Source organism: Girardinichthys multiradiatus, chromosome 1 (genome assembly GCF_021462225.1).
Source record: "Girardinichthys multiradiatus isolate DD_20200921_A chromosome 1, DD_fGirMul_XY1, whole genome shotgun sequence".
NCBI lineage: Eukaryota > Metazoa > Chordata > Actinopteri > Cyprinodontiformes > Goodeidae > Girardinichthys > Girardinichthys multiradiatus.
The window spans coordinates 7187291-7204508 of NC_061794.1; the positions used below are offsets into that span (position 1 = coordinate 7187291).

Here is a 17218-nt window from a genome sequence, read left to right on the forward strand (position 1 = left end):
AGGACCTGCACTCTTTTGGAACACATGCAGATATGGCTTGGCATTGTCTTGCTGAAATAAGCAGGGACGTCTCTGAAAAAAAAAACGTTACTCGGATGGCAGCATATGTTGCTCCAGAACCTGCATGTACCTTTCAGCATTAATGGTGCCCTCACAGACGTGCATGTTACCCATGCCATGGGCACTAACACACCACCATACCATCACAGATGCTGGTTGTTAAACTTTGCTCTGAAAACAATCTGGATAGTCCTCTCCAAAGCTTGTCAGCAGAGGGAAGCATGAAGCTCTAGAATTCCCTGGTAGACTGCTGCATTGACTGTGGACTTCAGCAAACACAGTGGACCAGCACCATCGGATGACATGGCACCCAGTCATCACAGACTGTGGAAAGTTTACACTGGTCTTCAAGCAAAGTGTATTCTATGCATCTCCATTCCTCTTTCAGACTCTGGGACCTTGATTTCCAAATGAAATGCAAACTTTACTTTCATCTGAAAAGAGATCTTTGGACCACTGAGCAACAGCCCAGTAATTTTACTCATTTGCACAGGTAAGATGCTTGTAGTCCATGTGTAGGATTCATATGAGTGTAGTGATATTGATGCACTGACTCCAACCTCAGTTCACCCCTTGTGAAGCTTCTTGTATGCATGTTGTTCAACAATCCTCTCACGGCTGCGGTTATCCCTGTTGCACTTTTTCTTTCTATTCAACTTTGTAAGCTGTAACGGAGCATCAACTGAGATGTCATCTAATGCTGTTCACGAGTCCACTTATGGTCGGCTGAGACACGGGATCCCACTGTTCTTGAAGGGTGGCCCTCAGGTCATTGAGGTTCTGGGGTGCAGAGTTATGAGCCTCTAGATGGTGACTAAGCGGATCCCATACGTTCTCTATGGGATTCAAGTCTGGAGAAAGTGCAGGCCCCTCCATTCAAGGAACCCCAGTCTCCACCAACCATTCCCTAATGATGCTACCGCATGAGCGGTACATTGTTTTCCATGAAGATGAAATTAGGCCGTGTTGTTCCAGCAGGGGCACAATGACTGGTTTAATGATGTTATTCAGATAGTATGGGCTTGCCACTGCACCATTCGTAAAGTGTAGGGCAGTTCTGTATGGACTAGACACACCTGCCCACACTGTAACACCACCACCATCAAAGTTTGTCTGATGACAATGGCGTAATGCTCTCCAACATGGTTAGTGTCCATTATTACTGTTCAGCATGAGTCTACTTTCATCAGAGAACAGCCCTGAAGCCCACTGGTCCCACGTCCAGCATAAATGCTCCATGGCCCATACAAGACGGTGATCCCTGTTCCTGGTGGTGTGTTCAGGGACCCTTGCAGGTTGTCCATCACATAGACCACACTGATGTACAGTTTCTAATGATCTGACGCGACACTTGGGTCCTCTCATCTCCCTTAAATGTGTCTGGAGTTGAGTGGGATACATCATCCGGTTCCACGGTGACATCCAGCCTTTCTGTGACTCTTCCAGTCCCTCTGTGTCTGCTGCAACCTGCTGATGACACACTGTGACACTCCAAGCTCAGTGGCCACTTCCGTCTGAGAAGATCCTGTTTGAAGCCTCTCAAGGATCAGTTGTTAGGTGGCGTTTTGGTCTTGGTTAAGCTGCTTGTTAGAGAACAGCAAGTTCTGCAAACAGCACCAATACATTGAACAGTTGGACATGTACATTCAAAGGTTTAGAGACGGTCACATTAAGTTCTCCTGTAAAGGTTTTAGTGTATTTTAGATTAATCTTGAAATTTCAACCGAAAGACGAATGTCCCTAACTTTTTGTGAGTAATGTATTTGCCTGTCTATGAGTCAGATACTGATTTTGAGGAAAAGACATTTGTATCAGGATTCAATTTCACTGTTTAAAAACAAAAAAACTCCGACAACAAAACAGTGGCAGGAATATAAACTGTTTATTTTATACAAACAACACCTAATCTGTGAACCTGTTAATGCAGGGTTCCGTACACATTCAGACATGGGAATGGTGAGACACCAAAACAGACTCAAAGGGATGATGGGAATGTAAAGCTTTGTCTTCCTTCAATGTCCTTAAGGCTACAGAGGACACTGTTTAGCATTAAACGCCTAACACGGTCAGATATCTGCTTTCTTGTTTGTCGTCATGTCACTGTATAACTGCAGGAACCTGAAGAAACCTTCTGGTGAAAGCACACCGCTGATCATGTCGTGGCGAACAGTGTAAGCAGTCCTTTCACGAATGAAACAATCTCATTCCCTCCAAGTTTGGACTCTCCGTAAACTCGGTCCACAAAGGAGATGGGCACCTGTGTTTTGGTAAGAGAGAGATTGTGTTTTAGACTGTAGAGATTAAGGAAAACATTTATATTAAAAAAGCAATTAATTCCCTAATTTCCTGCTGAAGACAGCTTTCAGAAATCTGCTGCTGGCTGGTCTTTAAACACTTGTTGTCATCTTTAGAATTAAACATTTGAAGCAGATATAATGCTCACTTTCTCCAAAACAAACATAAATGTGCTTTTATTTATTAATCTGTGCATACCCAGTAACTACAGGTGTGGTCAGAAACCTTTGATTGATCTGAGGATGAAACATTTATACAACATATAATACTACTCAGTGTTAAACATATACATACATCTACCTAAACCCGTTACTAAGAGGTGCTGAATGTTTTAGAGGTACTGTTAACTTCCTGTTTGTGATCATGACTGTACAGCTGGTGGGTAGGTTCTCCTTGGCAGCAGAAAAAATGGATTTGTTTACAGCACAATACTCAGAACAGGAATGAGTGAATTTTTAACACAGCTGAATGAAATTTACACAAGTTGAAAATGTCTTTATGAGCAAATTCTAAGCTTGTTAGTTCAGGAAACTGTACTCATGTACAAGTGACCTGACTATACCAAAGTCCGGAATAAGACCGATAACGTCTTCATCAGATGAAGGAATATTTCGGGAGCCAGAATTCTGGAACGTGCCATGACCTGGAAACTGCTGAAACATTTTCACTGTCTACACTGAAACCAATTTTACATCATCACTGACAGAGTGTCCCAACCCAGAAAGAAGCACCTGCTACAAAACTAACACCTTTAAACTTGACTGAAATTTACAGTTGCCCAAATGTTTTCTTGGGAATTGTTCATTGGTCAGATACAGCACAGACCGAGCTATTTGACTACAATGGCAATGTCTTTCTGGAGGGTTCACGGGGAGGCTTTCAGCCCTAAGAACCACCGGTCTGGCATGGTGACGTTTTCTGCCAAAGGTACTGAAGTAATGAACAAAATGGATGGAATAAAGAAGGACAACTACCTATGTCTAGTTAGCTAGAAGGTTGAAATCTGGAAAAAACTGTGTGTTCCAACAGGACAAAGAACTGATACACACATCAGAAGATTTGTATTATACCTTTCGTACACATTTGTTTTTCTGTTTAAGACTTTTATTTTTGTTGGACCACTAGTTTGCTGAATATTGGACCATTTGCACGTTGCTGGACGCCACCAGGCCTCCTGGCATTTTCGGCCATTTTGTATCCAGGACAGTCCGTTCCTACAGATCCCGTCGGACATTGCGACTGATATGACGGGGCGCTCCAAGTCTGACGTCACAGGACGCTACATAGGAAGGCGCCCATTTTGAACACTCGCCTTCAGTTGGAGACCGTGACACGGTTACCAACATCTGAAGCATCACCTGGAGAAGAGTCCCGAGTGGATTTCATTTATTCTCTCTTGTTGGCCAACGAAGAATTCATAACTGAGGTTTCTGGAATAAGGCGGCCCGAAATCTCAATTTGTCGATCGAAGATGTGTTTAACACGTAACTAAAAAACCACGGAGTTTCAAGGAGCCACCTTGTTTTGTCCTAGTCGACTGTGATGGTCAGATCATATTTTCCCTTTCGCCAAGGAGGACAGAGGACGAAGATTGACTGCTTTTCCTGAAGTTAACTGTGGACACACAGTAACTTCCAACTTCCACCCCATTCTCTCTCAACCCCGCTCAGAAGGGAGACAACGACAAGTAAAACCATCCTTTATTTTTTTTTGTGTGTTTTGCGGGGTTATTGAACACCTGAGAGCAAGCACAGGCTCGCTGTGAGACTGGACTGTTATAATAACCTCATGGTGAAATTCAACATTTTCTTTGTTTTCAACCTCACTGCTTGCTAGCTTGCCGCCAAAAGTTTTATAACTCTTTTTCTGCTCAAGAGTTGGGGGAGGTTTTATGACTGAGTATAAATGAGTTACAGTTGGAGCTGTGCCCCACCCTCCACTCACCAACACACCCCTTTGTCATATTATCATTTTTGCCATAACTGCTGGTTTGATCTCATACACACCCACTGCTGTTTTGCCTTATTTTGTTTAATTAGATATTTTACCCTTTTGTGTAGAACTTTGCATGTTTGAGTAGGTGAAGATTATTGAATCAGAAGAACGGATTGTATCAGGCTGTGATTTAATAAATATTCACATAGATAAAGAGAAGGCGTTTTGTGTTCATTTTGTGCAAGAGTGATTCGTCAGTCAAGATGAGGTTAAAAGTTCCACACGTTTCGGCAGAAACGGTCGATTAAACAGTGACATCTCTCGTAATAGTTATTAATTATTACTGAGTATTTAACGGTTGTAATTATCTGAGCCACAATTACAACACCAGAAGACATGTCTGGTCTCGATTTATAAATGAGGATTTTGGTTAAGAAATTAATTTTGTCAAATTATGATTTTTAATTATAATTATTGATAAAGATTAATTAATCAATAATCATAATTCCAACAGATTCAAATTAAAGATTAAAAAGTTCCCCAGATTGTTGTATTAATATATCATCAACCATCCAAGCTGGAACTGTTAAAATAGCCCAGAATGCTGCATAGTCACCCACATGTCACCTGTGCCATCCTCTGTGCTGTTTGTTCAGTTGAAAGGATGGTTTTAAAGTTCAGTAGTTTAAGACCTACAACTGGTTTGGTATTAAAGGAAATCTAGTTTTTGTTTATCCCCCAAGCAATGCTCACAGCAAAGATGTGAAGTTAGCTTATATGTGGAACCTGTTAGAGTGCAGAGGGCTCAAAGCTACATCTTTGAGGTCAGGATGAGAACAAAACTTTCAACTTTCACTCTTTAAAAGTAAATTACACATTTTGTAATCAGACCTTTTCATCTCTATATAAAAATAAGTAAAAGTTATAAAAACAGTCGAGAAACGAGCTAAGTCTGAATTTCACCTCTCCGATTGTGTAGTTGAGCTGTCTGGCTCGGACGATCATCTCCATCTGAAACACGTAGCCTTTGGACACACACCGTTCCACCAGACTCTCCAAGACGTTTTTCTTATATAACCTGATGCATACAAGACAAAAAGGAGAAGAAACACTCTGGTACACCTACATTTAAAAAGACAATCACACAGCAAGCCTCACACACCACTCACCTGAAGCTTCCTGTTAGGTCTGACGCACCAGGTCTCAACAACACCTGACTCAAAAAGTTGGCCCCTCGACTGAAAGCAGGAGAAATGAGCAAGAAATACCTTAATGTCAGCTTCTTACCAATAAAGGGAGAGTAAACTGGGGGAAAAACTGTGCTGAGGAGGTGTTACCTGATTAGCTTCCTGCGCAGGTCCCAGCCGTAAACACCTCCATTTCCTTGGTATCGAGTGCCGGACACAAGATCATAATCACCTTCCTTCTGCTTTCTGGTCAAAAAATAACAGACACATTCATACTGCAACTCCCTGCTGTCACTCAGAACGCATCTACTTAACCTACAGTGAAAACCAGAAGTTCACATACACTGTAAAAAAGGACGTGTTCTAACACTACGTCTGACTAAACCTTTGCTGTTTTAGGTCAGTTTCTATTTGCTAAATGTTGGGACGATGAGACAGGAAGGTTGGTTGTTTTTATTACTTTCTTCAAAGTCAGAAGTTTACACACATCTCTTTAATATTTGGTAGAAATGCCTTTTAAACCATATGATCTTGTTTGAATGCTTTGGGTATTCTTCCTCAAGCTTCTCCCAACAGTTTGATGGAATTTTGGCCCATTCCTGGTTCCAGAACTGGTGGAACTGAATCAGGTTTGTTCGCCACCTTGCTAAAACACATTTTTTCAGCTCTGTCCACATATTTTCTATTTTTTGCACCTTTGTTTATGGCTTCGACTGTCGTCCTTAGGCCAAGCTTGTTGTCCCGTCTGTGCTTAAGATCTAGCGTCCTGGACGGTGCTTTGAGTTGTTGCTACATTGTTTCCATGTACAGGTCCTTCTCAAAAAATTAGCTTATTGTGATAAAGTTCATTATTTTCCATAATGTCATGATGAAAATTTAACATTCATATATTTTAGATTCATTGCACACTAACTGAAATATTTCAGGTCTTTTATTGTCTTAATACGGATGATTTTGGCATACAGCTCATGAAAACCCAAAATTCCTATCTCACAAAATTAACATATCATTAAAAGGGTCTCTAAACGAGCTATGAACCTAATCATCTGAATCAACGAGTTAACTCTAAACACCTGCAAAAGATTCCTGAGGCCTTTAAAACTCCCAGCCTGGTTCATCACTCAAAACCCCAATCATGGGTAAGACTGCCGACCTGACTGCTGTCCAGAAGGCCACTATTGACACCCTCAAGCAAGAGGGTAAGACACAGAAAGAAATTTCTGAACGAATAGGCTGTTCCCAGAGTGCTGTATCAAGGCTCCTCAGTAGGAAGTCTGTGGGAAGGAAAAAGTGTGGCAGAAAACGCTGCACAACGAGAAGAGGTGACCGGACCCTGAGGAAGATTGTGGAGAAGGGCCAATTCCAGACCTTGGGGGACCTGCGGAAGCAGTGGACTGAGTCTGGAGTAGAAACATCCAGAGCCACCGTGCACAGGCGTGTGCAGGAAATGGGCTACAGGTGCCGCATTCCCCAGGTCAAGCCACTTTTTAACCAGAAACAGCGGCAGAAGCGCCTGACCTGGGCTACAGAGAAGCAGCACTGGACTGTTGCTCAGTGGTCCAAAGTACTTTTTTCGGATGAAAGCAAATTCTGCATGTCATTCGGAAATCAAGGTGCCAGAGTCTGGAGGAAGACTGGGGAGAAGGAAATGCCAAAATGCCAGAAGTCCAGTGTCAAGTACCCACAGTCAGTGATGGTCTGGGTGCCGTGTCAGCTGCTGGTGTTGGTCCACTGTGTTTTATCAAGGGCAGGGTCAATGCAGCTAGCTATCAGGAGATTTTGGAGCACTTCATGCTTCCATCTGCTGAAAAGCTTTATGGAGATGAAGATTTCATTTTTCAGCACGACCTGGCACCTGCTCACAGTGCCAAAACCACTGGTAAATGGTTTACTGACCATGGTATCACTGTGCTCAATTGGCCTGCCAACTCTCCTGACCTGAACCCCATAGAGAATCTGTGGGATATTGTGAAGAGAACGTTGAGAGACTCAAGACCCAACACTCTGGATGAGCTAAAGGCCGCTATCGAAGCATCCTGGGCCTCCATAAGACCTCAGCAGTGCCACAGGCTGATTGCCTCCATGCCACGCCGCATTGAAGCAGTCATTTCTGTAAAAGGATTCCCGACCAAGTATTGAGTGCATAACTGTACATGATTATTTGAAGGTTGACGTTTTTTGTATTAAAAACACTTTTCTTTTATTGGTCGGATGAAATATGCTAATTTTGTGAGATAGGAATTTTGGGTTTTCATGAGCTGTATGCCACAATCATCCGTATTAAGACAATAAAAGACCTGAAATATTTCAGTTAGTGTGCAATGAATCTAAAATATATGAATGTTAAATTTTCATCATTACATTATGGAAAATAATGAACTTTATCACAATATACTAATATTTTGAGAAGGACCTGTATTGTCCTTTCCTCATGATGTCATTTTGTTGTAATGCGCACTAGTTCCTCCTGCAGCAAAAACACCAAGACATGATGACCAAACGTGTCAGTTTAGGTTCATCAGATCAAAGTACATATCTCCAAAAATAAGGTATTGCTCTCCAAATGGTAGGAGATTTAAAATATGTTTTTGTTGTTGCTTTTTATGTAGCTTCTTCCTTGCTGGGTGACCTTTTAGCTCATCTTGGTACATGATTTGTTCCACTGTGGAGAATGACACTTGGCCAGCATCTTCACCAGGTCTTTTGCTCTTTGCTTGGGGTTGATGTGCAGATTTTCACCAAAACATGTTCCCCTCTAAGACAGATACTGTTCCTTCCTGAACAGCATGATGGTTGAACCTTCCAATGCTGTTAATACTCTCTTATAATTGTTTGAACCGAAAAACATGGCCCCTTCAGGTATTTGGAAATTGTACCCAATGATAAACAAGACCAATGAAGGTCAACAGTTCTCTTCTGACGTTTTTCCACAGAAGGAACTCTTGCTCTTGAACTGGTTCGGTTTGTCTGCCTTCAAACTCTGGTTTCCACCAGTTTTGGGAACCAAGCATGAGTCATCAACGGTGGTCGTTACACAGCAAGGTAGCAAGACAATGGAGCTTGCTGAGCTGTGCCCAGTGTTCCTTTAAATGCAAAAAGAGAGAATCTATAAACTATAGTTAATAAAGAAAAGGAGACGGCGACTCCATGCAAGAACAATGGTAGATACAATGTTTGCATTTGCATAAGTATTTAAAGCACTGCTGATTTTGCAGGTTTTCCCACTTCCAAAGCATGTAGAAGTCTTTAATTTTAATCATAGGTTCTCTTCAACTGTGAGTGATAGAATCTAAAACAAAAATCCAGAAAATCCCATTGTGTGATTTTTAAGTAATTAATTAGCATTTTATTGCATGATATAAGTATTTGATGACCTAACAACCAGTAAGAATACCGGCTCTCACAGGCCTGTTAGTTCTTCTTTAAGAAGCCTTCCTGTTCTCCACTCATTATCTGTATTAACTGTTTGAACTTGTTATCTGTATAAAAGACACCTGTCCACACACTCAATCAATCAAACAAACTCCAACCTCTCCACCATGGCCAAGACCAGGGAGCTGTGTGAGGACACCAGGGATAAAATAGTAGACATGCACAAGGCCGGGATGGGCTACAGGAAAACAGCCATGTAGCTTGGTGAGAAGGCAACAACTGTTGGCCCAGACCTACACAGCAGGACCTAGTCAATGACCTGAACAGAGCTGGGACCACAGTCTCAAAGAAGACCATTAGTAACACACTACGCCACCATGGATTAAAATCCTGCAGCGCAGGCAAGGTCCACCTGCTCAAGCCAGCGCATGTCCAGGCCAGTCTAAAGGTTGCCTATGACCATCTGGATGACTCAGAGGAGGAATGTGAGAAGGTCATGTGGTCTGATGAGACACAAATAGAACGTTTTGGTCTAAACTCCACTCATTGTGTTTAGAGGAAGTAGAAGGATGAATACAACCCCAAGAACACCATTCCTACCATGAAGCATAGAGGTGGAAACATCATTCTTTGTGGAAACTTTTCTGCAAAGGGGACCAGACGACTGCACCATACTGAGGGGAGGATGGATGGGGCCATGTATAGTTAGATCTTAGCAATCAACCTCCTTCCCTCAGTAAGGGCATTGAATATGGGTGTGGGTTGGGTCTTCCAGCATGATAATGACCCGAAGCACACAGTCAGGGCAACTAAAGAGTGGCTCCGTAAGAAGCATCTCAAGGTCCTGGGCTGTCCTAGCCAGTCTCCAGACCTGAACCCTGTCGAAAATCTTTGAAGGAAGCTGAAAGTCCATATTGCCCAGCGACAGCCCTGAAACCTGAAGGATCTGGAGAAGATTTGTATAGAGGAGTGGTCCAAAATGCCTGCAGTGTGAGCAAACCCCGTCAAGAACTACAGGAAACGTCTGATATCTGGAATTGCAAACAAAGGTTTCTGTACCAAATATTAAGTTTGGTTTTTCTGATGTATCAAATACTTATGCAATAAAATGGAAACTAATTACTTAAAAATCACACAATGTGATTTTCTGGATTTTTGTTTTATATTCTGTCACTCAGAGTTGAAGAGTACCTATGATAAAAATTAAAGACTTCTTCATGCTTTGCAAGCAAAACCTGAAAAATCGGTGTATGAAATACTTGTTCTCCCCACTGTAAGTTCAGCATTCGCGAGTGTAACAGAAACAATATGCCTGTTGAGTGAGTTTTTCCAGACATATAAATAATGTTTATATGGTACGTTTTTTGTCTTCGCCGCCGTACATGTTGCGTCTATTGTCTGTGGCTTCGACCTGACCATAGGTGACATAGCAGTTCACGCAGAAAAACCACATATTCTGCAGTGCCCGAGTTGAACCAGAGTTTGCGCTGTTTTCACTGGTGGAACAACACCTTGCTGGTTCAAAATCATGTTCGGGAACCTGAATGAGCTCCGAACCAAGTTGGTGGAAACGGGCTATTCCTGAAATCTTTGGCATTCTTTTGACTTTTTCAGTGAAGTCACACAATGAAGCAGGTTGCTTGAGTTGTACCTTAAAAGACGCCAACCAGCGTGCATCAAATTAACTCAAATGCTGTGTAATAAGCTATTATAAGCTTACCAAGCCGTGACATCCGCTGGGCTTTCCCAAATTGTTTAAATTATTTTTTTAATCAATTTTATTTTTTTAAAACCAAGATTACTACTTGTGACTTTAGAGAATAAAAAAAACATCTCTCTCAGTCTGTCAGTTAGCGAATGGAACCAGTTCTGGAAAACCCAACTGATCAAATCAGCCCAAATGGCAAAAATATGTTTTTAAACAGTGAATATAAACTTCTGGTGTTAACTGTACATTTTATCACTAGAGAATTTATGTTTTACTGTACACATTTATAAAAAAAAAATGTTTCAGAGATACTTACTTGATAAACTGAGGGATAAACTTTGGCTGAAAGCAAAAGTAACAGAGTCATGAAATATGAATGGAGCAGAATTAGTCATTCACTGAACCCATTTCTACAAATCTGATTATTTCGGCGGTTTCAGACAGGAATAGTTCAGAAACTGTGCCCTTCACAAAGAGATGGAAAACGTTTTCCACTCACATGGTGGGACAGATCTGCATCCATTATAATGATGAAGTTGCCAGTAGCATGCCTCATGCCGTGGATGTAGGCTGTGCCTTTAAAAGCAGACGGGACACCGTCATTAAATCATCATAAGTTACAGAGTTCACAGCATTTTTTAAGAACTTACCAAGACCTAGTTTTTTCTCTCTCGGTCGCAGAAGCTGAAAAACAACAATAATTTATTATTTGCAACAGTTAACTTTGCATTAAATACGTTTCTATAGCACTGTGTTAAAGTCATTCATTTACACCAGCAACAAACAATAACCGTCGTAAATAAAATCAGAATTTCATTTTATTCTTTTTATGCTAATTGTCTGACCCTCAGATTAGCAGACACATTACTGACACTTAACTTACTATTTTGTCTTCGCCATAAATTTTCTGCAGCTGCTCTGCCACCTCCAGTGTCCCATCTGGGCTTCCGTCATCAATGACGATGATCTCATAATAATATCCACTGCAAGATGGACAAATTGAAGACAGATGTCATTAGTTACTATTGGTTACCTATACTTATATGCCTGACAGCAGTTTTACACTAAGCACAACTAGTATAAGCAACACATTTAACCTGAAAATAATACAGCGCAGCTAAAAGCTCATTAGTTTGTTTGGACACACAAACCACCTTAAAAAAAACAGGAAGGCTTGTCAAATCCAGCAAGGCATATACCAATTAGCCAGTCTTCGAATTGCCACTTTTCTCTTAAAAAAGGACCAACAACAGAGAGATCCAATGCTGAAATATCAGATTTTCTTTCTGTTTATTAAATGCATCAAATGCAAACAAAGAAACCCAGAAATTGGTATCAAGCAGTAAAGGCCTGACTGACTGATCTATAGTTTAACCTGGACCAGACTTCCTTTTAGAAAGTAAAACCTAATTTCATTGCTTTGCAGCATGCAGACTACCTTGCAGTAAGTTTGGTTCAAAAACCAACACAGACATTCTAAGGGATGTTACATTTTATTGGGGGCTCGTCCGGGATGGCTTCTGGATATTGTCAGGCTACAAACATCCAAGCGATGATATTTTGATGCTCAGATTTTGTTTTGGCCCCAAAAAATTATCGAAAATAAAAAACTTAAATGATTCAGCCAGTGCCAGAACTGGATTCAGGGGAACAAGCAGAAACAACCTGATTTGGTTTCCCACTCGTTTGACAAGCATTACAGGTCCTTCTCAAAAAATTAGCATATTGTGATGAAGTTCATTATTTTCTATAATGTAATGATGAAAATTTAACATTAATATATTTTAGATTCATTGCACACTAACTGAAATATTTCAGGTCTTTTATTGTCTTAATACGGATGATTTTGGCATACAGCTCATAAAAACCCAAAATTCCTATCTCACAAAATTAGCATATTTCATCCGACCAATAAAAGAAAAGTGTTTTTAATACAAAAAACGTCAACCTTCAAATAATCATGTACAGTTATGCACTCAATACTTGGTTGGGAATCCTTTGGCAGAAATGACTGCTTCAATGCGGCGTGGCATGGAGGCAATCAGCCTGTGGCACTGCTGAGGTCTTATGAAGGCCCAGGATGCTTCGATAGCGGCCTTTAGCTCATCCAGAGTGTTGGGTCTTGAGTCTCTCAACGTTCTCTTCACAATATCCCACAGATTCTCTATGGGGTTCAGGTCAGGAGAGTTGGCAGGCCAATTGAGCACAGTGATACCATGGTCAGTAAACCATTTAACAGTGGTTTTGGCACTGTGAGCAGGTGCCAGGTCGTGCTGAAAAATGAAATCTTCATCTCCATAAAGCTTTTCAGCAGATGGAAGCATGAAGTGCTCCAAAATCTTCTGATAGCTAGCTGCATTGACCCTGCCCTTGATAAAACACAGTGGACCAACACCAGCAGCTGACACGGCACCCCAGACCATCACTGACTGTGGGTACTTGACACTGGACTTCTGGCATTTTGGCATTTCCTTCTCCCCAGTCTTCCTCCAGACTCTGGCACCTTGATTTCCGAATGACATGCAGAATTTGCTTTCATCCGAAAAAAGTACTTTGGACCACTGAGCAACAGTCCAGTGCTGCTTCTCTGTAGCCCAGGACTGGGGAATGCGGCACCTGTAGCCCATTTCCTGCACACGCCTGTGCACGGTGGCTCTGGATGTTTCTACTCCAGACTCAGTCCACTGCTTCCGCAGGTCCCCCAAGGTCTGGAATCGGCCCTTCTCCACAATCTTCCTCAGGGTCCGGTCACCTCTTCTCGTTGTGCAGCGTTTTCTGCCACACTTTTTCCTTCCCACAGACTTCCCACTGAGGTGCCTTGATACAGCACTCTGGGAACATCCTATTTGTTCAGAAATTTATTTCTGTGTCTTACTCTCTTGCTTGAGGGTGTTAATAGTGGCCTTCTGGACAGCAGTCAGGTCGGCAGTCTTACCCATGATTGGGGTTTGGAGTGATGAACCAGGCTGGGAGTTTTAAAGGCCTCAGGAATCTTTTGCAGGTGTTTAGAGTTAACTCGTTGATTCAGATGATTAGGTTCATAGCTCATTTAGAGACCCTTTTAATGATATGCTAATTTTGTGAGATAGGAATTTTGGGTTTTCATGAGCTGTATGCCACAATCATCCATATTAAGACAATAAAAGACCTGAAATATTTCAGTTAGTGTGCAATGAATCTAAAATATATGAATGTTAAATTTTCATCATGACATTATGGAAAATAATGAACTTTATCACAATATGCTAATTTTTTGAGAAGGACCTGTACATGAAGGGTTAAATATTATTTATTTTATTACTTCATACATAGAGTAACTTGCAAAAGTAACACTAAACCTCAAATTATTCATACCCCTGGCAGATTTCGATCTAGATTTATTTTTCATTCAAGCAAGAAGTTTGTTTCTCGTAGGAAATGAGACAGACATCTCTCAAAGAGTATCCATTTTAAAAATAAAAACATTCATTCACATTTCATTAAATAGTATGCTTAAAATTATATATACCATTCTTGATAATTAGTAATCTTCGTTTACATCAAAGTTCACAAAAATCACATGAGGGGTTCCACAGGGTTCCACCCTAGAACCCCTCCTATTTAATATCTACATACTCCCCCTAGTTCAGATCATAACACACAGTATGATAAGTTACCATAACTACACAAAGGTTGGTACACAGAACATACACAGAACAAATCAATGCATGGATGTGCCATAACCTTCTTCAAACAAAACTGAAGTCATTATTTTTGGACCAAAGAAGGAATGATCAAGAGTCAGCACACAGCTTCAGTTATTACAGCCAGAAACCACTGATCAGGCCGGAAATCTGGGTGTACAGGTCCTTCTCAAAAAATTAGCATATTGTGATAAAGTTCATTAATTTCTATAATGTAATGATGAAAATTTAACATTCATATATTTTAGATTCATTGCACACTAACTGAAATATTTCAGGTCTTTTATTGTCTTAATACGGATGATTGTGGCATACAGCTCATGAAAACCCAAAATTCCTATCTCAAAAATTAGCATATTTCATCCGACCAATAAAAGAAAAGTGTTTTTAATACAAACAACATCAACCTTCAAATAATCATGTACAGTTATGCACTCAATACTTGGTCGGGAATCCTTTTGCAGAAATGACTGCTTCAATGCGGCGTGGCATGGAGGCAATCAGCCTGTGGCACTGCTGAGGTCTTATGGAGGCCCAGGATGCTTCGATAGCGGCCTTTAGCTCATCCAGAGTGTTGGGTCTTGAGTCTCTCAACATTCTCTTCACAATATCCCACAGATTCTCTATGGGGTTCAGGTCAGGAAAGTTGTCAGGCCAATTGAGCACAGTGATACCATGGTCAGTAAACCATTTACCAGTGGTTTTGGCACTGTGAGCAGGTGCCAGGTCGTGCTGAAAAATGAAATCTTCATCTCCATAAAGCTTTTCAGCAGATGGAAGCATGAAGTGCTCCAAAATCTCCAGATAGCTAGCTGCATTGACCCTGCCCTTGATAAAACACAGTGGACCAACACCAGCAGCTGACACGGCACCCCGGACCATCACTGACTGTGGGTACTTGACACTGGACTTCTGGCATTTTGGCATTTCCTTCTCCCCAGTCTTCCTCCAGACTCTGGCACATTGATTTCCGAATGACATGCAGAATTTGCTTTCATCCGAAAAAAGTACTTTGGACCACTGAGCAACAGTCTAGTGCTGCTTCTCTGTAGCCCAGGTCTGGGGAATGCGGCACCTGTAGCCCATTTCCTGCACACGCCTGTGCACGGTGGCTCTGGATGTTTCTACTCCAGACTCAGTCCACTGCTTCCGCAGGTCCCCCAAGGTCTGGAATCGGCCCTTCTCCACAATCTTCCTCAGGGTCCGGTCACCTCTTCTCGTTGTGCAGCGTTTTCTGCCACACTTTTTCCTTCCCACAGACTTCCCACTGAGGTGCCTTGATACAGCACTCTGGGAACAGCCTATTCGTTCAGAAATTTCTTTCTGTGTCTTACCCTCTTGCTTGAGGGTGTCAATAGTGGCCTTCTGGACAGCAGTCAGGTCGGCAGTCTTACCCATGATTGGGGTTTTGAGTGATGAACCAGGCTGGGAGTTTTAAAGGCCTCAGGAATCTTTTGCAGGTGTTTAGAGTTAACTCGTTGATTCAGATGATTAGGTTCATAGCTCGTTTAGAGACCCTTTTAATAATATGCTAATTTTGTGAGATAGGAATTTTGGGTTTTCATGAGCTGTATGCCAAAATCATCTGTATTAAGACAATAAAAGACCTGAAATATTTCAGTTAGTGTGCAATGAATCTAAAATATATGAATGTTAAATTTTCATTATGACATTATAGAAAATAATTAACTTTATCACAATATGCTAATTTTTTGAGAAGGACCTGTAGTGATGGACTCAGACCTGAACCTCCAGAGGCACATAAAGCCAATCACTAAGTCCTAGCAGGATCTTAAAATACTCCATGCATTTATCTATAGATGAATTGATTACTGCAACAGTGTCTTCACAGGTCTGTCTAAAAAGTTAATGAGACAGCTGCAGCTGACCCAGAACCCTGCTGCCTGGTCCACACTAGAACTAAGAAAGTAGAGCACATCCCCACAGTTGCTGTTGAATCCACCGTCCAGACCACTCAGGTCTTCTGGTCCACTCTACTCTGCATCCTCAGAATCAGAACCAAACATGGAGAAGCTTTCAGTTCTTATGCTCCACCAGTCTGGTACAAACTTAAACAATATCACTGATGAAAGATAAGTAATAAGTGTCAACCACAGGTCCAGGATCATTTTAAATACCACAGTACACATTCTGGGACGGCCCAGTTCGGAATGTTAACATCTTAGAGATAAGATTCAGCTCAGCATTCCGGTTCCAACACGGCGACAGCAGCAGCAGTTAGCACTAGCCGAGCAGTTCAGCAGCTACCACCAACTCACTTTTCTCCGAAATATTTCACCAAGAGCCACACGATCAGAGGAAGGTTTTCTCTTTCGTTGTATGTCGGTAACAGGACGGAGTACTTGTCTCCGTTTACTCGGTTTGGCTGCAAAGGTTTTCGACTCGCCATGGCTACGTGACACTACAACAACCCATCTGCGCAGCCGCACAACTGCTGCCTGCTGCGTAGCTTCCTGTTTGGTGTTTTCAAAATAAATTGAAGCGGTTAAATACCTATAAATAAGTATAAATAAGTATTTTCCTATTTTAACTGGCTGTTGTTTTCGTATTTGCAGCTTCTTTTCTTTTGCGGCTTTTTTAAAACTTGCTGTTGTTTCTGCTTTTCGCTGTTGTTTTCGCATTTACAGCATTTTCATTTGAAGTGTCTTTCTGTTGCGTTAGTTTTTGCGTTTGTATGTTTTGGAGTTTGCATCATTTATGAATTATGGAGTTTTCATTATGCATAGGTTGGTAGCGCGTTGTCGTCCTTTGCTGCGCGTTTGCACCTCGCGGCCACCGTAGGGAGGTAGATTATAGTTTTGCTTACAAGAACGTAAACATGACACGTCCCAATGACAAAGTTCTGACAGACTGACTCATTGGTGATGTTTTTTTAGGAAATCCAAAACAGCTTTCAGCATTTCCCTGTACAATGGCACACTCATAATAAAAATGTCTAGAAACTTTGATCATAAATA

The 17218-nt window shown here is 41.4% G+C and overlaps 1 protein-coding gene across 1 annotated transcript; it reads right to left on the bottom strand.

Moving 5' to 3' along the window:
* Window positions 1-1923: 1923 nt before the first annotated feature.
* dpm1 (dolichyl-phosphate mannosyltransferase subunit 1, catalytic) lies at window positions 1924-16706 on the bottom strand. Its single transcript, XM_047386885.1, has 9 exons — window positions 16520-16706; window positions 11441-11540; window positions 11208-11241; window positions 11057-11133; window positions 10874-10899; window positions 5628-5723; window positions 5460-5528; window positions 5254-5368; window positions 1924-2317 (listed from the first exon to the last, which is right to left on the bottom strand). Exons 1-9 carry the CDS (start codon window positions 16648-16650, stop codon window positions 2213-2215), a joined length of 753 nt encoding a protein of 250 aa, XP_047242841.1. The 5' UTR covers window positions 16651-16706; the 3' UTR covers window positions 1924-2212.
* Window positions 16707-17218: the final 512 nt, after the last annotated feature.